This window comes from Erythrolamprus reginae, chromosome 9 (assembly GCF_031021105.1).
Source record: "Erythrolamprus reginae isolate rEryReg1 chromosome 9, rEryReg1.hap1, whole genome shotgun sequence".
Lineage (NCBI taxonomy): Eukaryota > Metazoa > Chordata > Lepidosauria > Squamata > Dipsadidae > Erythrolamprus > Erythrolamprus reginae.
Genome location: NC_091958.1, coordinates 38,530,849 through 38,552,744, shown reverse-complemented (window position 1 = coordinate 38,552,744; position 21,896 = coordinate 38,530,849). Strand labels below are relative to the sequence as shown.

At 44.2% G+C, this 21,896-nt stretch overlaps 2 protein-coding genes across 3 annotated transcripts in view; one reads left to right on the top strand and one right to left on the bottom strand.

Moving 5' to 3' along the window:
• LOC139172558 (lipopolysaccharide-induced tumor necrosis factor-alpha factor homolog) overlaps window positions 1–3,196 on the top strand; it is a 46,634-nt gene extending 43,438 nt beyond the window's left edge. Inside the window, exons 4-5 of the mRNA XM_070761709.1 lie at window positions 219–378; window positions 2,956–3,196. Of these exons, the coding sequence (XP_070617810.1) occupies window positions 219–378; window positions 2,956–3,064 (269 nt within the window). The 3' untranslated portion in view covers window positions 3,065–3,196. The remainder of the gene's footprint in view (window positions 1–218; window positions 379–2,955) is intronic.
• An 11,348-nt stretch (window positions 3,197–14,544) lies between these two features.
• USP7 (ubiquitin specific peptidase 7) overlaps window positions 14,545–21,896 on the bottom strand; it is a 143,159-nt gene continuing 135,807 nt past the window's right edge. For both annotated transcript variants that reach the window (XM_070760878.1, XM_070760876.1), the window contains exons 26-31: window positions 21,598–21,698; window positions 20,879–20,978; window positions 18,577–18,696; window positions 18,123–18,194; window positions 15,915–16,005; window positions 14,545–15,338 (exon numbers count right to left, since the gene is read on the bottom strand). In XM_070760878.1, the coding sequence (XP_070616979.1) occupies window positions 15,232–15,338; window positions 15,915–16,005; window positions 18,123–18,194; window positions 18,577–18,696; window positions 20,879–20,978; window positions 21,598–21,698 (591 nt within the window). In that variant the 3' untranslated portion in view covers window positions 14,545–15,231. The remainder of the gene's footprint in view (window positions 15,339–15,914; window positions 16,006–18,122; window positions 18,195–18,576; window positions 18,697–20,878; window positions 20,979–21,597; window positions 21,699–21,896) is intronic.

The following is a 21,896-nucleotide window of genomic DNA, read 5'->3' as shown; positions in this document are numbered from 1 at the left end:
AAGGGGTTTACAGAGTCAGCCTCTCGACCCAACAATCTGGGTCCTCATGTTACCCATCTCAGAAGGATGGAAGGTTGAGTCAGCCTTGAGCCTGGTGAGATTCGATCTGCCAAATTGCAGGCCAAGGGCTGTCCAGAAGAGATTTCTGCCCACGCTTAAAAGCTCTGCATGTAAGAGATGAAATACACATCAATGGCTCTCCCCTCTCTGCCCTGTAGTCTGCATGGACTCCTCCCCACCTGTTGTGGTGGCTGGGATCTTCTCCAGTAAACCCGCCTCCACCATCTGCCCCTGTTGCCGACAGATCATCACCACCGAGGTGGTCTTCCGTGTGGGGTGTCTGACTTATGCTGTCTCGACTTGTCTGTGCTTGGTGGGGTGAGTGTCAACGCTTTGTGACTTTTAATAGATTAACAGTGTTGGAAGGGATCTTGTAAGTCATCTTCTCCAACTCCACCACCCAATTTGTCCTCCTACACCAGAGGTCTTCAAACCTGGCCACTTTAAGACTTGTGGACTTCAACTCCCAGAGTTCTCTGGGAGTTGAAATCCACAAGTCTTAAAGTGGCCAGGTTTGGGGACCCTTGTCCAACCAGCATAGCTGGCTGGAGAATTCTGGGAGTTGAAGTCCACAAGTCTTAAAGTGGCCAGGTTTGGGGACCCTTGTCCAGTCAGCTATGCTGGTTGGAGAAGGGTCCTCAAACCTGGCCATTTTAAGACTTGTGGACTTCAACTCCCAGAATTCTGGGAGATGAAATCTACAAGTGTTAAAGTGGCCAGGTTTGGGGACCCTTATCCAACACATTCATGGAGCTCATTAATAGGTCTGAGTAGACAAATTCAAAGCCAGCATTTTCTCCAACGTTGAGTTGGAGGACTGGAGGATCAAAAAAAATCTAAATGACGTCCATGCCCATGCACTCAGCCCCACTCTTTTCACATCTATCATGCTGCCTGCCCCCTTCAGCTTCAGGGATAAAATGGAGGCCTCAGGGCAGAGATGGGAACATTTTGGGAACTGGGTGTTAATCTGAAGTTCCTCTGGGTGGAGCCTAGGATAGCATCCCTATGGGTGGGGGGCTGGTGCAGTGGGATAGACTTTTAGGTTTATTGGATTTATATGCCGCCCCTCTCCGCAAACTCGGGGCGGCTTTCTGGGCTTTGTGGGGGCCTTATTGTAGACAGCAGAGATTTTTACAGGGGTGCAAATAAAAGCAACGGTGCGCCATTTTGAGTCAAGCCCCGCCCCCTCTGGAACCTGCACAGTGACATTTGCATACAGGTACCTAGGGGGCGGAGCTGTTTTGGCCTTGTTGCAGAAACAACTGGATCCTGGAGATGTCTTTGGGCCGACTCTAGTCCTCCTGGCTCAGTGTTTCTCTGCCTCAGTCCAGCATCAGGTTGCTACCTGTATGGATAAGGATGCTGCACCTGTAGCAAAAGTTGCGCTGCGCATGCAGCTTTCCTTCTCCTGCGTGCACTCACACACTTCTCAGCGTGTTTCTACGCCTGTGCATGCACAGAAAGCAAAATCCTATGAGAAGACGCAGGCACGTGTGAAATTTCAGCACATGCGCAGAAGCAAAAAAAACCCCACCAAAATCTCACGCGCACATCCCCTTGTGAGATTTTGCTCCCTGCCCATGCGCAGAAGCAAAAGCATGCTTAGACACATGTGCGTACATGCAGGAGAAGAGAAGCTGTGCCTATAGCGCACCGGTAGCGGCGGGAATGGGAATCCACCCCTGCCTCAGTCCATACGTCTTAAAGTTGGCTGGGGAATTCTGGGAGTTGACTGAGGTTGAGAAACACGTATTTGCTGTTGTGTAACTTTATGAAGACTCCTGCTGTAAAAATCAGGTGACCAGATTTTAACATCGGTAAAGCGGGACACCAATGACGGGGGGCAGAAGGACGACTGAAAAATCTCTACAGACCTGGGAGCCCCCATCCGCACTCCCCCCACTGCAGGGAACGAAGAAGCCCTGCGTTTCCCAAGCTCTGCCCCCCTCCAACACTGCACTGGAACACCCCCCAAAGCCGCGGGTTGCCCGTTCTTCCCCAGGTCCAGTATCTCCCTCTCCCGCCATGGTGCCCACAGAGCCCCAAGATCCCACCGTGCTCCGCAGCCACCCACAACCCTCCCTTCCTCTCAATGCTGGAGAGGCAAGCGCCTGGCCTCCCCCAATCCCCCTCCCTCCCTCTCGCTGCTGGGCACCTGCAAAGCGTCAAAGCCCTGGGCCACCACCCTATCCTCCTCCCTTGGGGCCAAAGGAAACCTCTCCCCATGCACCACAGCTTGACCCGCCCTTCCCCACGGCCTCCAAGCCCCCTCCCAGCACTGGCGAGCAGAATCCCTGAAGAAGGAAGCCTAGCCCCACACCAGCTGACCCCGGGCAGCACGGAAGCTATCCCCCCAAGCCATGTGATTGCCCAGCCCCAAGGCAATCCCCAGGCGGCATCCTCAAAAAATCAGGACTCCCCAGAATGCCGCGGGATGCAGGACAAACCGCACGAAACTGGGACTGTCCCGACAAAATTGGGACGTCTGGTCACCTCATGTAAGAAGCTTACTATCTCTAGGAGTCTTTCTCAACCTTGGTAACCTTAAGACAGGTGGACTCCAGCCCCAGAATTCCATAGTCAACATATCTGGTTGAGGAATTCTGGGAGTTAAAATTCACACGTTGCCAAGTTTGGAGGCCCCTCACCTAGAGTTCCTGGGTTTGGTTGACAGCCAATAATTCTGTATTTCTAGTTTGACATTTTGGGGGGTATTTTCCACTCTCAAACCTCTGGATCATTAGGAATAGCTTGAGCCAGAATGGATAATGGTTGGTTTGTGCAATTTTGAAATGGATTTCTTGGTGTAATTTCTTAGCATGACATCAAGCCATAAGGAAACCCTTTTCAAATCATGGTCTGTCTTTTTTAATTTTCTTACGTGGCTCTCAGATGCTGCCTGGGCTGCTGTCTCATCCCTTTCATGACCAAATGCTGTAAGGACGTCGACCACTATTGTCCCTGTTGCCGATATCACATCTACCGGTACAAAAGGATCTAGCGGCTTCGAAGAACAGGCCACCCAGCTACTCTCCTCGGAAATCAACAGGGGAGCAAAAGCGCTTTTCCAACTTGGATGGATTCACACATTCCATCCTGGACTGTTCTTATGTTTGGAACTGGATTGTAATATGCAGGATGGGCTCCCTAGTCTGTGGTGAAACTGGCTGGGTTCCGGTCAGCATTGGCCTGCAGCCTCCTAAGCAAGGAAGCGGCTTGCAGCCGGTCAAGGATCTGCTCTACGATTGTCTGTATTACTTTCCTGGTCTTTGAGGTTGTTTTGTGAATTAACTCGTGTTTTGGTTTTCCTTTTGTGAATCTTTTGGTACGGTTCCTTCCCAAGGCTGCTTAAATCCATCTGTACTTCGGTCACCACGTATCTCCTCTGAGGACCATGTCAACAATGCACCATTTATGTCCTACCAAGCAGCATTTCTTGGCCTAGGGCAGTGATGGCGAACCTATGGCATGGGTCCTTCTTCTATGTGGCAACCCCTGAGATATTTGAACACTGCTATCATGTCTCCCGTGTGTGTCCACGTGCGATTTTGCTACCTGCCCAGGTGCAGTAGCGTAACTGTGATGGACTCCGCTAGCACTGAGCCGTGGGGGCGAGCACAAGTCACCGTTCCACCTTAGCAGCCCCCCCTCTGACTGCCATCGTGTCTCCTCTAGTCCTTCTTTTCCTTAAAGTAGACCGACCCAGTTCCTGCAACAATTCTCCATACATTTTAGCCTCCAGTCCCTTAATCATCTTTGTTGCTCTTCTCTGAGTCTCAACATCCTTTTTGCATTGTGGCGACCAAACTGAATGCAGTATTCCTTACTAAGGCATTAAGAGTTTGATTCTTTATGTGGACAGGGGAATGGCAAAGCTTTCTCATTAAATGAGAGCGCGGGACACGGTCCTTGGATGATGCTCTATTTTGTTGCAATCGTTAAATAAATTGTTCCTATGTTGTCCCCTAAAGTTATATTTTCTTTGGTAAGGAAAAGGGAGGACACTGGTGGGAGGGAGAAAAAGAGCAAAGGAGGGAGGAGTATACCAGGGGTGTCAAACTCAAGGCCTGTGGGCCAAATCTGGCTTGCAGAGTGCTTATTCTCGCCCATGGGCTTGACCTGGAAACATCAAAAACACGTCCCTCCGTTTCCCTGGCAGAGAGTTGCAGGAGGCCATTGCAGCCAAAAATGGAGCCCGGGAGCTTGCTTTTGCTGGGCCGCCACAGGCATCCCTGAGATGAGTGACATTGAGCTGGTCATGCCTCTCTGGCCATGCTCATTCCAGCCCCCCACAGTTACACACGACCCTCAATGAAATAAAGGGGTTTTTTGAGTAATTTTTTCTAAATTTCTTCTTCAATCACGTGTACAGTACAGAAAAAAAGATACCATTAATTTTAAGTTACATTACAGCATATCATATTTGCAATTTTGGTATACATAGATTAACCAATGCCACCTCCTTACGATTTGACATCTGAACAAAAAATAATTATTCCAATTCCTTATATGATAAGAAAAAAAGAAAAAAAACTGTTAGCCAATATACATTTTAGGCTGTTACTATTCTTAATCACATCAAATGAATTAGATCATAATGTTTCAATTTTCTCAAAATCTCCTCCATATCAATGTTCATGTATAAACCCTCTTCCATAATAAATGAAATAAAGTTCGACACCCCTGGATCAGCGAAGGACTGCCCTCTTCGACACTGCCAGTGTGTCCTCTAAGGCTGTCGTGGGGGCACACGCATTGGGGGCGCATGGGTGCCCATCGGTGTGAGATTTGGCTTCTGTACATGCGCAAGTGAAATGTTGTGTGGGGATGTGCGCGCATGTGAGATTTAATGTATTTAATGAGTATTTGGACTTTTAAAACCCACCCTTTGCATTAAACAGTCATCCTATAATGTTTCTCAGCTGGAACTACATGTGATATCCTACCAGTTTCTTTAATAGAGTATAGTAGCTCTCCAGGACCGCCTTCTGCTGCACGAATCCCAGCGACCAATTAGGTCCCACAGAGTGGGCCTTCCCCGGGTCCCATCAACTAAACAATGTCGTTTGGCGGGCCCTGGGGGAAGAGCCTTCTCTGTGGCGGCCCTGACTCTCTGGAACCAGCTCCCCCCAGAGATTAGAACTGCCCCCACCCTCCTTGCCTTTCATAAACTCCTCAAAACCCACCTTTGTCGTCAGGCATGGGGGAACTGAGATATCTCCCCCGGGCCTATACAATTTATGTACGGTAAGTTTGTACCTATGTCTGCTTAATAATGGGTTTTTAAAAATATTTTAAATTGTAAATTATTAGATTTGTTATGAACTGTTGTGAGCCGCCCCAAGTCTATGGAGAGGGGCGGCGTACAAATATAATAAATAAATAAATAAAATAAATAAATTTAGGTGATTTTCACCGATATGTTTGCTTCCGCGCATGTGCAGCAGCAAAAAAATAGGTGTCAATGGCCGAAATCTCACTTGTGCAAGCGTCTTCACACAATATTTCGCTTGCTGTGGATGTAAAGAAACCAAATCTTGCACAGGTGTGCACAGGTGCATGTCGGGGATGCGCAGCTGCAGGCATATTCTGACAATCGCTACCGGAGCATAGCACCTGACTGTTCCGGGAGCAGGCCATCACTGTCCTGGAGTATACTATCAGCAGCTGGTGGTGCTTGGTCCCTATTTCACGACTTCAGCAGCTGAAGACATCTGGATTTCAGAATTCAGTGTGCTGTCTGGAAAATTCAGGGAGTCAAAGTCCATCTACAGTAAGCCCTCGCTACTTCGCGGTTCATCTTTTGCGGATTCGCTACTTCACGGGTTTTTAAAGGGGGCTTAAATCCATTTAACCATTGAAAATTCATAAAATTCTTCTACAGTACTACTGTACTCTATTAAAGAAACTGGTAGGATATCACATCTAGTTCCAGCTGAGGAACATTATAGAATGACTGTTTAATGCAAAGGGTGGGTTTTAAAAGTCCAAATACTCATTAAATACATTAAAAAATATCTTTCTTCTACTTCACGGAAATTCATTTTTCACGGGTAGTCTTGGAACGCATCCCCCGTGAAAAATGAGGGATCAATGCATCTTAAAATTGGCTAGGGAATTCTGGGAATCGAAGTCCATGCATGTTAAAGTTGCCAAGACTAAGAAACACTACTCCAGTGACAAAATAAATGAACAGCCCTCTGAACCAGATTTTGAAGAACAAATGGATCATGCCAGACTTGTTTCTCAACTCAGGTGAGATCTCATATCTACTGCTCAAAAAAATAAAGGGAACACTCAAAGAACACATCCTAGATCTGAATAAATGAAATATTCCCATTGAATACTTTGTCCTGTACAAAGTTGAATGTGCACAACATGTGAAACTGATTGTCAATCCATGTTGCTTCCTCCATGGACAGTTTGATTTCACAGAAGTTTGATTTACTTGGAATTATGTTGTGTTGTTTAAGTGTTCCCTTTATTTTTTTGAGCAGTGTATATTTTAGGATTTCAGTCTTCAAATGCACCACATAATTTGAAATCCTTGCATTTAAAAGGCTAGCAACCCAGAACCTCTGCCATCACCTGTTCTGCCTGACTGGGCTCAGGCAATGCATAACAGTCCAAGGAAAAGAAATCAAACACACACGTGCTCTTCTAATCAGCAAACATGTATTAAACAAACAAAAAAGGATTACTCAAAACAGTCCTTAGTGTCAGGAAACAATGATAGTGCAAGACTTACTTCAGCCACATACAAAAACAGGAAAAAGCAAACAAAGACAACCTGGAATGAGCAAAGATGTTTCAGGAGTCCTTTTGAATCTTTGGACCAAACAGCAAGTCCCAGAGGTTTCACCTCCCACGTGTCTGAAAAAGCTGGGTTGAAAACTCCAAAGGCATGGAACAGAAACTTCAGAGCAGGAACCACAAAATAACACAGATAAACAGCCACAGTTTGCCTTGTGCCTTTGTTCCCTTTTATACCTTTAGCCCTCATTAAGGGAACCACACCCAGCCCTCAGTATAAGAACCACACGCAGCCCAGGTGCTACTCTGATGACTTGTAATACTCCTTCAATCAATTCCTCCTTTGCATAGCTCTTCGGCTACGCAGGTCTATGTATTGATCTGCAGAAGAATCCAAGGACGAAAGACTGTCTGAGGGACTGCATGCCAAATCCCCTGGGCTGTCTGCTGAGTCCTGCGAACCAGTGGCCTCAACCTCCTGGCTGTTTGCCACGTCTTCCTGGCTGTCTGCCACATCTTCCTGGCTGTCAGCCAGGCTTTCGCACTTATTTTGTGCCGCGTCTCTCCCATCTGTGGGAGCAATGGCTGGCCCAGGCCCAAACACAACATCACCTTCATGGGCTGAACCGGTATATGCAGTGATGGGCTACCAAATTTTTTACTACCACACTGTGGGTATGGCTTATGCATTTTGTTTAACATCTTTCAGTGCAAATTGGGTGTTCTGGGGTGGAGCTCCATTTTCGATACCCCACTGCATTCTCCCCCATCCGGGCAGTAGCCCACCCCTGATTATCTACTACATAAAGTGTATGTACACACACGCATGCACAGCTCTGCTAAAATTATACACATTCAACCTCATTTACTGCCATAGGAAAAACATACCCAGAGCCCAGAAGGGAAAAAAAAGAAAAAAAATCCAATTTTTGCTACCGGTACTTTGTACCTGACCAAAATTTTGTTTGTACTGTAGCTGCCATAGCATAATGTTAGGATAGGATTTGATATCTGGACTTCTGACATAAATGCCTTATACACTTTTATTCCATTAGCCAGGAACAGGACTGCACGTAGGTCACAAAGTGAGTCTGCATTTCTGGTGAACTCTGCTTAGGAAGTGACTGGCCATAAAACGATTCAGCAGCTCTCCTCGAATAGAATGTGTCAGCAGAATGAGAACTGTGTGATTAAAGGATGCATATTTACATTTCCTGGGGTAAACAGGATGAAGGCAGCGATAAAAAGACCTTGCTTTGTGGTAAACAGGAGGCCCAGGAAATTGGCCATGGGAGACATTTGTTCAGTAGAAACTAGTTACATGCCATATGTAGATAGGAAGGACTCGTAAGTTGTGTCATATTTTAGAGTTATGTTATTGGATGTTTGTATATCACTTGACATGTACGTATAATCATGCCCAATTTGCATATTCCCCCAATAAAAGGGCGTGCACAGCTCAATACTGTATCATTTCACCCGGAGAGAAATGTGTCCAAGTTTTCTTTCTAGGATTCGCTTTCGTGAGTGGCCCCCCACGGCTGGGTTGCCCTTAGTCAATCTGAAGACATTGTCTTGATCAGGGACTTTGCGGCATCCACATGTACTGCATACCTGACCGTACCTGTAGGAGCCACCACTGGGTATATGTAGAATAACCATTTTTTGTTTGGATTTTCCCAAAAATTGTTTTAAAATGCTGTGCGATGGACATTTTTAATGATTTTCCATTTGGTTAATTTTATTTAGTCGAGTTGAACCACAATTTACTGATTACATCTCGCACGATCGGCTGTGCATCAGTACATAGGTAGCCATCAGCCACTTACAAGCCAGTCTGGTTTGATGCATCTTTTTCAGAGCTAAACTTGAAAGGGTGTGCAATCCCATTAATCAAAACAAGTGAGGCAAACCTCAAAGTGCAGATTGAAAGAACGATTACAAATGTTATTGTACGGGAAGGTTAGGCAAGAGAGATGGAAATGCTGAGTCAACGACCACGTAATTCAGAGTTTATATTTCAGAGTCCTCTAGCCAGTTTTAAAGTGCTCCAGTTAACAATTCGTCAGGGAACTAAAGATAGACCAAATCTTGCTGTAAATAGAATATTCTATAGTGTGATTTCTGACAGTCTCAAATGGGTGAGCAGTGTGGTTGGGCAGTAGGAAAAGCAAGTAGGATGCTTGGCTGCATAGCTAGAGGTATAACAAGCAGGAAGAGGGAGATTGTGATCCCCTTATATAGAGAACTGGTGAGACCACATTTGGAATACTGTGTTCAGTTCTGGAGACCTCACCTACAAAAAGATATTGACAAAATTGAATGGGTCCAAAGACGGGCTACAAGAATGGTGGAAGGTCTTAAGCATAAAACGTATCAGGAAAGACTTCATGAACTCAATCTGTATAGTCTGGAGGACAGAAGGAAAAGGGGGGACATGATCAAAACATTTAAATATATTAAAGGGTTAAATAAGGTCCAGGAGGGAAGTGTTTTTAATAGGAAAGTGAACACAAGAACAAGGGGACACAATCTGAAGTTAGTTGGGGGAAAGATCAAAAGCAACATGAGAAAATATTATTTTACTGAAAGAGTAGTAGATCCTTGGAACAAACTTCCAGCAGACGTGGTAGATAAATCCACAGTAACTGAATTTAAACATGCCTGGGATAAACATATATCCATCCTAAGATAAAATACAGAAAATAGTATAAGGGCAGACTAGATGGACCATGAGGTCTTTTTCTGCCGTCAGTCTTCTATGTTTCTATTCTATTTACAGAATATTGGCCAAGTGGGATTGGACACACAAGGGATTTGTCTTGGGGCAGATGCTCTCAGTGTACATACAAGAAAATATAGATTTGTCAAGAATCAGGAGATAAAAAACACTTAATGATTGTCATAGAGGTCAAATAAGCAATGAAGAAACAATCAATATTAATAAAAATCTTAGGAAACAAGCAACATTAGTCATACAATCATAAATGGGAGGAAAAGGGTGATAGGAATGATGAGGAAAAAACTAGTAGAAATAGAAGTGCAGACTTAGTAAAAAGTTTGAGTGTTGAGGGAATTATTGGTTTAGCAGAGTGATGCCGTTTGGGGAAAAACTGTTCTTGTGTCTAGTTGTCTTGGTGTGCAGTGCTCTGTAGCAAGGTTTTGAGGGTAGGAGTTGAAACAATTTGTGTCCAGGATGTGAGGGGTCAATACATATTGATGTCTTAGAAACAGGTGGTGGTGGTGGAGGGACAGTAGGTATTTGAGAGAGGGGGACCCTGTCCTGGAATTGTTGCTTCTGGTGTTTGATTAGAACATAAGAACATAAGAAGAGCCCTGCTGAATCAGGCCAAAGCCCATCGAGTCCAGCATTCTGTGTCCCACAGTGGCCCACCAATTGTCCATGGGGATCTTCAGCAGAAAGAGAAGGAAAGACCCTCCCTTTCCCCTGATCCCCAACAAATGGTACCCAAGGGAACCCTGCCTGCCTCAAAACAACAGAGGCAGCACTTGGACATCTGTTTCAATAACCATCGAACCATTAGATTAGGGAGGAAAGTTCTTGTCCATACTGCCAGGCTACACCAACATTTCTAGTCTGCACGATTTCAACGGACCAGATGTTAGCCCAAACGGCCAGCATGCCCACCTGACATCTTGGGACATTGGGATTGTATGATTTGCCCAGGAGGGGAGAGTTTGGGGATTATTTGTATGTGCATTTACATGCCTTTTGCCTCAGATCTTGCTGCTATCAGTTCTCGGCTAGTAAAAGTACTCATCTTACTGACATGGAATTGGGGGTCTTTCTTTCCTGGACTTTGAATGGAAGCACACCTGACACAGGGGTCTCCAACCTTGGCAATTTTAAGACTTGTGGACTTCAACCCCCAGAATTCCTTAGCCAAGTTGCCAAGGTTGGAGACCCCCTGCTCCAAAATATCAGAAGGCAGAACAAGACATAGTGGGTAATAAAATCATTTAAGATCCAACCTAGAATTAAGGAGAAATTCCCTGATAGTGCAAATTATCAGGAAATAATCAAGGTTGACCCAGCCTTCCAGGTGGGTAAAATGAGGAATTGGATTGTTGGGGGCTGTAGCCTGGCTCTGTATTCTGCTTACAGGGGGATGTAAAGCACTGTGAATATAAGTCTAAGGACTATTGCTATTAATCAGTGTAATAACTCGAGTACAGAAATTGTGGGTGTTTCTTCACTTGAGGTTTTCCAGAAGGTTAAGACAATCATTTGTGCAGCATAATGAGCCAATGTGGCGCAGTGGGTAGAGTGCTAGATCTGCAGATCAGCAGTTCAAATCTCATCCCCGGCTCAAGGTTCATTCAGCCTTCCATCCTTCCAAGGTGGGTAAAATGAGGACCCGGATTGTGGGGGCAATAGGCTGGCTCTGTTAAAAAGTGCTATTGCTAACATGTTGTCAGCCACCCTGAGTCTAAGGAGAAGGGCGGCATAAAAAAATTGAATACATAATAAACAATAATAATATAGGCCTCCTTCCAGAGCAAGGGGTTGGATTAGACCTCCAAGATTTTTTCCAATTGTTATTCTACCTTCTATATTCTATACTGGAAGGTGGCAGGACGACTGGGCATAGCAAAGCTTCTATGCACTTTTAGACCACTGAAGATGAAATGTAGAAGGCAGGACAACATGCTAAATGGTGCCATATATTGTGGGTGCTTCTTCTCGGAGGTTTTCCAGAAGAAAGACAATACACTACACTACAAGAAAGACAGTAAAAAACAAACAAACAGCTCAACAAAGTCAAAGAACCAAACATTTCTAATGGAGCTGTCTTGATTCAAGTGGAGAACCAGGATAGGTTTTGGATTGAGTACGTAGGGGAAGGATGCCTTCGTAACTGTGTGAAAGAGGATGGACAAGCCACCTTACAAAGAGGTCTCAGAGGCTAGGTAGCTGCAGAAGAATAATTAGGGAATTATGCAGTTCCTCTGAATTCACGGCAGGCCTGTAACTTCATATTGATCCAAATGAGACACAAATAGGTTGGACGTCTCGGAGAGTTTATAGTAGGTTGTCAATTTCATTATGTAGAATGGGTGAAATAGAACAGAGAACATCCTGAATGAGATTGGCCCATCTGGTGTTTAACTTCCTTGTGTTGTGAAGATTGATCTTATTTAGCTTTAATCCAGAAGTTTGGAATTTGTCACTATGGCTTTACGTAGTACAAAGCACAGAAGTTTAAATTTCAAACTTATAAGCACAGCACAAACCAGGTTTGAAATCTTACAGAAAGATCTTCACTTTATTTTAAACTGATTCTTTATTAATAAAAGAGAAATATTGAGCAATAATATGTAATGGTGCTTTAAAAACTGGAGTTTCTCTGTACTGTACAGTACTTTGTTTCCTTTTGTTTCTTTTTCAGTGCAAAAATAAAATAAAGTAAAAATAGTAGCTTTATAAACCAGACAGGTTAATTTGGCAGAGAGATGTTGACACACTTTAAGTTTTAGACCAGTGATTACCAAGCAAGTTTTGGAGTCTCAAAAGCAGATATGATTAAGGAATATGATGATAATTCACTGTTGAAAACACACACCAACTCTTAAAAGTACGACTTACCAAAGTAAAGTATTTCCTTCCTTTGCTTTTGGAAAAGTTAAACCATCCAAGTAGAAGAAAATTGTTCAAAATGAAAACAGTAGGCTTTTTGCATCTCTTCAACATTCCATTAGAATAGCTTGGCGTGGCAAAATCAGGAAAAATATTACAAGATGCTGAAAAGGTTGTAAATTTAGAATTAGATTCTTGTCACTACAAAGCAGAGCCAACCCTTTCTTTCAGAGAGAAAATTCACATTGCAACATTTCAAGGCACTGAAAACAGAGAAATCTCAGGCTGATCTGAAAATTCTTCTGGTAATTTAAATGATCAAATAATTGCAGGGGGAAAGTTGTTTTAGTCCACAGTAGTTAAAAATCAGAAAGCCTGGTAGTATCTTTTTAAGACTAGTAAACTCTATTAAGAAGTGTAAGCTTTTGTTTGCTCTGCAGACAAAGTTTGAACCCAGAAATGTGTTGAGGATGAACCCATATCTTCAGGAAGGATTCAGGCAACCTCCAACTGCCTGTCTTGCACTAAGCCAGGATTAATTACGGTTTGCTGAAATAGTAGAAATTGTCCCACATTGAACCATGATAAATTATAAACCATGATTTGCAGTTCACTAATGCAAGAAGCAAAAAACAACAACAACCTATCAACAGCATCATGGTTTAAGTTGTGCAAATTCAGTTTATTTGGCAAACTAGTTACGTTTCCCCTAAAACTTTCTATAAAGGATTGTGATGTCCTTGAAAAAGCTAACCAGTCAGAACCCATTTTTAACCGGGAATTAATATACACTTGGATAAGGTACACCTTTATGGAAAAATATTGATTGCTCTGGCCCGAAGTGAGGCAGAACATACCCACAGAAATTAAGTATTATTATTATTATTTTGGTTGCGGTAGGAAAAATTGTAACATATCAAAACTCCTTGGAATGAAGACCTATTCTAATTTAGGTCTTCGCTGCACTTAATGTATTTTTGTGCTGCAGTTACAACTCTACGTATTGATACCAACATCTCACTGTTTGAAATTCAAGCCAAGAGAAGTCACTTCACCTTATTCCCCAATGAGGTCAATTTCAAAAACTTTTTTGCTCTTCAATAAAACAAAAATTCCGCCTTAATAACATCTCCCAAAACTATGCTTGCAAGGAGAAGTCGTCTTCAACTCACTGAAGTAAAATTTTATAGAAAATTTTATTCAACATACAACATTATTTTTTCCAGCCAAAAAAGGCAATATACAGGAAGAATCATTGCACACTGTAGCTACAGAAACAAAATAAAACAAAGTAAAACAAAACAGGGGAAAGGAGAAAAAGAGAAGGGAGAGGAGATAAGAACGGAGGGAGGGGTGAAGATAAAGAATACGGGATTAAAGGAGGAAAAAAAGTGAAGGGAGTGTAAATGGCAGATTTCTAGTTTTACTCACGCAAAAAGAAGGAAAAAAAAGAGTAGATATTCCACAAAAAGTTGCCATTAGCTCCAAACTAAAACAGGAAAAGAGGCTGGGACCGAAATAAAACTACACACAATGAATATTGACATCTGAGGAATTCACTGGCAGACGGCCCCTGCCCCCCCCCCAAAAGAGAAATCCCCAAGTGTTAAATTGTACATGTTCCTTTGTTAAATATACAATTCCATTTTCCCCCTCCCAAAGCTCCCTTGCCCTTTTTACAAAGTCAACAGCTTTACTAAATGCTAGTGAACGTGCCCTCAGTGCGAAAAAGCGAGTTTGCTCATCTTCCCTCCCGATTAGCTAAAATTCAGTAGAAATCAGGTGATTATTTCCCCTTCTCCCCTCCTCATTTCCTGCAATGAGATGCCAGCCACCATACTCGGACATTAATTCATAATCGAAGGCTTTTTCTTCTTCTGAGCAGTTTCTAAAAGGAAAAATATAAAGACGCCACGGCTCTTTCGAGGATTTTCGAGTCTTCCTTGCTTGGCAAAAAAAGGTGATGTGGGGGAGTGGTGGAGGGGAGGAACTCTGACTCAAAAGTCTTTTTATTTAAAACAACAACAACAACAATAATAATAGAATAATAATAATAATAATAAAGAGAGAATTCCTAGGCTGAATGAAAAGACGTTTCTTCCCCGAATAAGTGCCAACAGTGTACACAATGAAGTAGAGATTGCTATTTATTGATGATGTGAGTTTCTCTTGGCATTTACAAATGCACAAAAATTTCATTTAAAGTATATAACTGAAGGAAAGAAATCAAACGTGAGCCTAACCACAGTGCCAGCTAGGTGCAGTGATGGCAGGTACCACGCATCGGGGGGGGGGGGGGTTGTTGGGGGGGGTGGTACAGGATCGGGCAGGGAGGGAAGGAAGGAAGGAAGGAGGAAGGGGAGGGCAGCCTGCACAGACTCTGCCCTGAAAGATACTACAGACAAAGAGTTTGCCAATGTCACCCGTCCTATTCAACCCTTCCTTTTATTTTATTTTTACATTGACCATCTTGCTTGGTTTATGTTTCCCATAAAAACTCTCATTGGCACCCGGGCTTTATTTATTTTTTTTATAAAACACCTTCATTTTTTTTTTTGCTCAAAAAAAAAAAAAAAGAGGGCAGTCAATAATAGATATACAGAGAAGCCAAACTGAACAGCCTCAAAATAAAATTAATAAATCAGCAGCAAATTGTCTTGCTGGAGACTCCCGATCTCAAGTGCACGTGTACCAAAAGTCCTACAGTTGTTAAAAAGGTGCGCGCACGCGCACACACACACACACGCACACACGCACGCACACACACACACACTTATTGTTGCCCCTTTTGCCTCGAACAAACTGGAGAGGGTAAGTCAGTTATGGATTTTAATAGCTTTTTCAAGGTACGTGTAGCGGCTTCTCTTTGGGGCTTTGTTGAAATGATCGAGCCCGAGCCATGGCCTGGGATGAGACATGTTGCCTGGAGGGAAAAGGAGAAAGGAGGAGTGAGTTTCTAGAGCAGGGGTGTCACGCTCAAGGCCCAGGGACACAGTGAAGGGCCAGCCCGCAGTGCCTCTGTCAGTGAAAATAGAGCTTGGGGAGGCTGCGTGGGTTGCAGGAGGCCATTGCAGCCGAAACAGAGCTTGGAGGGCTGCACATAGCTCTCCCAAGTTGCGTTTCGCTGCCAGAGACTTGCAGGAGGCCACCGAAGCTGAAACGGAGCTTGCATTTTCGCTGTCAGAGCTCTCAGGCTGCCACAGGCACCCCTGACATAAGCGACATCAATCTGGCCACGGCCACCCCAGCTGCCATAGTTCAAACACAACCCTGGTCCTCAATGAAATCGAGTTTGACACCCCTGTTTGAGAGAGTTTGTTGTGACACCCGACAAGTCCCAAATAATTTTGACACAGAACCCGCCCCACTTTCATCCTGAACTGGCTCCCGCTTACTTTGAAGAACTCACCCAACACAACACATATGTTCATATACAAACAACCCCCCCCCCCCCCACAGCCCTGGCCAGCCCCAAAAATGAAGATAAATAGACACTCACCGGGTTGGGGCTCAAAATCTTTCAAGTTCACTTCATATTCGTCTTCATTAAGATACTGGTGCCGGCCCATCATTACAATAGCAAACTTAAACTTCAAAGAGAAAACAACAACAACAGAAGTTTTCTTTACTGCACTTCAATGACTAGACAACAACAAAAATTGGGCACGATTAAAAAGTGAGATAAAACAATAGACCTTTAATAACCTGTTGCTTGTATCCTAAGATCTTTATTAATATTGTTTCTTCATTGCTTATTTGACCCCTATGACAGCGTTTCCCAACCGGTGTGCCGCGGCACACTAGTGTGCCCCGAGACACGGCCAGGTGTGCTGCGAAGCTCCTAGGGAAGTTCCAGCTGGGCGGGGCGGGGGCGGTGCCGACCTGGAGCTCCCGCTCGCAGCTGTCCCCCGGCTCCTGCTCGATGCCGCGGTTTTCGGCGCTCTCCTGCTGGGCCCCAAAGAAGGAAGGCAGGAAGAAGGAGAGCTTAATTCTTCGCGCCTTTTTCCGCCTTCCTTCTTTGGGGCCCAGCAGGAGAGTGCCAGAAACCGCGGCATCAGGCAGTAGCCGGGGAGCAGCTGCGAGTGGGAGTCCCAGGTCGGAGGCACCGGCAGCGCTCCGCCCAGCTGGAGCTTCCCTGGCGTCGGCGGCAAATGTCCTTTGGAGCCCGGCGGGGGGGGGGGGTGTTGGTGGCTGCAGCGGCCACAGGCAGTCGCAGGGAGATGGCGGCGGTGAGAGGGAGCTCCAGGCGGCGGCGAGAGGGAGCTCCAGGCGGCGGCGAGAGGGAGCTTTCTCTCCCTCTCAGCTGACTGCAAGCGGGAGCCCTGACGGTGGCGGTTGGACGTGCTGCTGGACGCTGTGCATGCTGGCGCTGCGGGCCTGGCATACACGGCGTCCAGCAGCACGTCCAACTGCCGCCGTCAGGGCTCCCGCTTGCAGTCAGCTGAGAGAGAGAGAGACAGAGAAAGAAAGAAAGAGACATATAAGAGAGGCAGAGAGCGAGAAAGAGAGACAGCAAGAGAGACAGCAAGAGAGGCAGAGAAAGAGAGAAAGAAAGAGACATAGCAAGAGAGAAAGAGAGACTTAGCAAGAGAGGCAGAGAGAGAGAGAAAGAGAAAGAAAGAGAGACATAGCAAGAGAGACATAGCAAGAGAGACAGAGAGAGAGAAAGAGAGAGAAAGAAAGAGAGATAGCAAGAGAGGCAAAGAGAAAGAAAGAGACATATAGCAAGAGACAGTGAAAGAGAGAGAGCAAGAAAGAGAGCAAAAAGCAAGAAAGAGATAGCAAGAGAGAGAGAGAGAGCAAGGGAGAGAGAAAGACATAGAGGAAGGGAAGGAGGGAGACAGAAAGAGAGCAAAAAAGAGAGGAAGAAAGAAATAGGGATGGAGAGAAAGAAAGAAGGGAAGGAAGGAAAAGAGAGAAAGAGGGAGAAATAGAGGAAGAGAGAGGGTTTTTTTGTCCAAACTTTTCTTTAGCCCGCCCCCCCCGTCCGCCCCCCTTCAATGTTCCCCAGGATTTTGAAAATATGAATAATGTGCCGTGGCTCAAAAAAGGTGCTCGTGTCCTTTTCAAGGCCATTGAGACAGTGCTGTCCAAAGACATTTCCACGGTCATGTGGCAGCATGATGGAGTGGTTACCTTCCCGCTAATGTGGTACCTATTGAGCTTCTCACATTTGCATGCTTTCGATGGGCAGGAGCTGAGGCGAGGACGGGAGTTCACCCCATCACATGGCGTGGGGTCTTGAACCTGGCATGCCAGGTTTCCAGCTGACAATGACTGATGGTTATAATTCCGGTCTCTATCCATGTTTTCCTTTGTATTAAACCTGACTGCATTTTACATCTCCAATATAAAATTCCAATATTTTAAACACAGAATACATTTATATTTACAAAGCCATTCTATGCAGTTTTATTCAGAATAATGTAAGTGAGAATTCTGTGGAGGGGAAAGGTGAGGTCCTTACAGATTTGATGAAGTAAATCAAAAGAAGGAACCCTCTTTTCTTCTACACCTCACTCTCGTGCCAATTCTAACACCCATCACCCCTTGTAGCAGAGGTCCCCAAACTTGGCAACTTTAAGACTTGTGTACTTCAAGTCCCAGTATTCTGAAAATTGAAGTCCACAAGTATGGAAAATTAAAGTTGCCAAGTATGAAGACCTCTGCTTTGTAGAGTAAAAGATATTCTACTTCACTTTAATACCTTTTCAAATTCCTTCTCTTGAATGTCCAGGACAGTCTGAATCCTCTTCATCACTTCTCGAAAATGTTCACCCTAAAAGGATCAGAATTCAAGAAATACAGGACATTAATTCTAGCATGTTTGGTCTAAATTTATCAGGCATATATTCTGTTAGTAAACTGTAATTTTAGGTATATTTTATATATCTGGGATGCTTGATGATGCTAAAGCCTGTTTTGTATGCATGTACTGTATAAATGATGAACATTTGTGTGTACACATTTATAAACATTCATGCACGCTCATGCTTGCACACTGATTAACAAATACGTTGACCAAAAATTGTGGTGAGTGTCTTGGAGTGAACAATAATGCGAAATTTATGAGACCTGATAGTTACTGGTTTGGGAAAATCATTCATCCTTCTCTTTTGGTAACATGGACTCAACACAACAACAGTCTATACAGAACCCACCTGATGTATTCTTAGCAAGAAAGGGGTGCCAAATGTTCCAAAAACCTCTTTCTGGAAATGAGCCACTGTAATTAGCATCTCATTCTCCTTATCGAGCTCTACCTGGTCCAAAGGAATTTCCTACAGCAAGAAAGATCAATGCAAGAAGCTGATTAGGAAGATTTACACCAGCAGCATTAGCAGGAGAGTTGAAAAACATGGCAGTAGTCGAATCAGAACTTCTGGAAAAGGAAGTAACCAAGACACTGACATTTGATTAGGGAGCAGCTACAGGATCTCAAGGTGTGCAGAGCTAAAGCCCCTTCAGGCATTTCATCAGCCCTTAGTGGTCTCTGAGCTTGGTGGTTCTCTTGCAGATGTTTCATTACCCAAACTAAGTAACCTCATCAGAGCTGGTAATTAAACATCTACAAAACCCCCCACCAAGCTCAGAAAGCACCAAAGACCCTTTCATTTTAACCCTGAGCTATAAATATTTTTTTAAATCAGTACAGTGGTACCTCTACTTATGAAATTGATTTGTTCCGTGACCAGGTTCTTAAGTAGAAAATTTTATTAGAAGAAGCAATTTTTCCCATAGGATTCAATGTAAAAGCAAATAATGTGTGCGATTGGGGAAATCACAGGGAGGGTGTTTCTATTTCCTCCCAGGAGATTCCTAGAGAGGCCCCACGGAGGCTTCTCCCCGTCTTTTCCGGCCCCGTTTCCTCTCAGGAGGTTCCTAGAGAGGCCCCATGGAGACTTCTCCCCACCTTTTCCGGCACTGTTTCCTCCCAGGAGATTCCTAGAGAGGCCCCATGGAGGCTTCTCCCCACCTTTTCCGGCCCTGTTTTCAGTCAGGAGATTCCTAGAGAGGCCTCATGGAGACTTCTCCCCACCTTTTCTGGCCCTGTTTTCTCTCAGGAGATTCCTAGAGAGGTCCCACGGAGGTTTCTCCCCGTTTTTTCCGGTTACAGTTTTGGAGGCTTGGGTTTATAAGTGGAAAATGGTTCTTGAGAAGAGGCAAAAAAATCTTGAACACCCTGTTCTCATCTAGAAAATTTTGTAAGTAGAGGCGTTCTTAGGTAGAGGTACCACCATGCTTTTATCAACCTTTAAATGTGAAGCCAAAGTTGGGAATTGTGATGGGGATAAAAATCAAACTGTAAGACTCCTATGTGTGGTCTAGCTTTGTCAAGCCTGCAAAAGATATTTATGTTCCATTATTTGTCCATTATGAACTGATTTGGGGTTTCTGATAGGCTTAAAAGCTCCCTTTTAACTCTTTATAATATTTATTAATTTTGGTTATCCCTAGCCCAGTGATTGCTAACCTTTTCTGGACTGGGTGCCCGAAGCACGCACAAACCCTCCAAATGTAGTGTGTGCATGGCAGAGACCCGAAAACCAACTGGCCGGTGGGAGATGTGTACGCATGCGCAGCAGAACTGAGCTGGGGCAATGGCTCACATGCCCACAAAGAGGGCATTCCACGCCACCTGTGGCACACATCCATAGGCTCTCGCCTGATGAAGATGTCAATATCAAAAGCTTACTTTCCTCATCCAATCAATCAAATTATACTACAGTTTGGGGTCTTCTGATTCCTGGAAAAAAAACTTGCCAGCATATTTCCTCCTCCCCCACTTCCCCATTTTAAGAAGGTAAAGGGCTCTTGGGTTGCAATGTCAGATCTACTGGATCAGTTCAGATCTGGTCGAAGGATTTTGGTACTTGGGGCAGATAAGCAAAAAAAGCGCCTCTGCTGCTGAAACCAAATTAATACAAAACACACAGGTGTGTGGAGTACAACTCCCAGAATTCCCCAGCCACCATACTTGGTTAGTTGGGGAATGCTGGATATTGAAGTCCATTCATCTTGAAATTGAGGTTGAGAACCACAGATCTGACAACAATTCTCCTGAAGCAGTTTAATAATTGTTGGTCATTTCAGTGAGATGTGCAGGTGAAGATTGTTGCAAGGTTTATCCTACACCTCATCCAAGTCCCAGCTTTTTCTAACAAAAGTAATTTCCCATCTTGCCTCTTTGCATACATGGGTCTCAGGACCCCCATAAATGTGGTAGGGCCCAGTAGGAATCAATGTATTTTCTCAAGTGCTGCAAAAGGAAATAGGTAATGCCCATAACTGTGGTTTATTGAACAAGCCTTAATAGCCTGGATTGCACATTAAATCAAACAAAGCACACTATGGTTTAATTCAAAGGAGTGACCCAGTCCTGAAAGTTGCTTGGGTCCATGGCCCCATCAAGGGTCTGGTGGTACTCAGAGACTCATACTTCAACACTGTCTCAACACTGACCTCTATTCGAAATGTCCGACTGGTTGCTGGCGATAAGCACTCTAATAATTCATCCTCTTGATGGACACCAATGATTTTGTAGCTTACAATTTCTAGCAGCCTTGACAAGAGAAAAGACGGTGTAAGAATACTTGAAAACTCACAACTGAACTCTTGAGAAAATTCTGTTTCCGATGACTTTTAAGAAGATGCATTCAAATCTGGCAACTTACATTTTTGCAAATGATAAATGGAGCCCAGTAAAGATCAGCAATAGTGATGGGCGAACCCAACGGTGGTCGGGTTCGGCAAGTTCAGACGAACTTGCCGCAAAATTCGGCCGAACCCGAACCGAACTCGAACCCAAACGGGGAATCCCTCCCACGAAGAGATTCCAGGGGCGGAGCTTTGACGTCACAGGCAGGTTGCTAAGGATACCAAGGTGATCACTTCCTGGATTCCATGGAATCCAGGAAGTGATCACCTTGGCGTCCTTAGCAACCTGCCGGTGACGTCAAAGCTCCGAACGCGACCCCGAACTTTGAAAAAAATTCGGGTTCGGGTTCGGCATACAGTACAGACCCGAATTGTGCGGGTTAGGTTCGCCCATCACTAATCAGGAATAATTGATAATCAAAGTAAGGTTTGGCTTTCCCACTTGTTTAAGTAGACTATTCACTTTCTGTAGATCTCTGGTGATAGGGGAAATTTTTAAAAAATAAAAAAAAGAAAACACTTGCCTTAATTTCCCTGAACCTCTTTCAGCAAGTTCTACAGCTTTTTTACATTCATCTAATAAGTCTCGCACACATCCATGTTTATCTGGATATAGTGTTATTTCCTAAAAAAGTTAAGGGGTGGGAGAAAGAGAGAGAGAGAGAAGAAAAGAGAGGGAGAAAAGCAGAAGCCAATATTTAACTGCTATAAGATGCAAAAGGAAATTAAAGTTAGAAGGAACAAGCTTTTGAGTTATATACAAATGCTAAAATCTGTCAAGCTTATTTGATACTACTAAAGAATACCTAATAATGTTCAATGT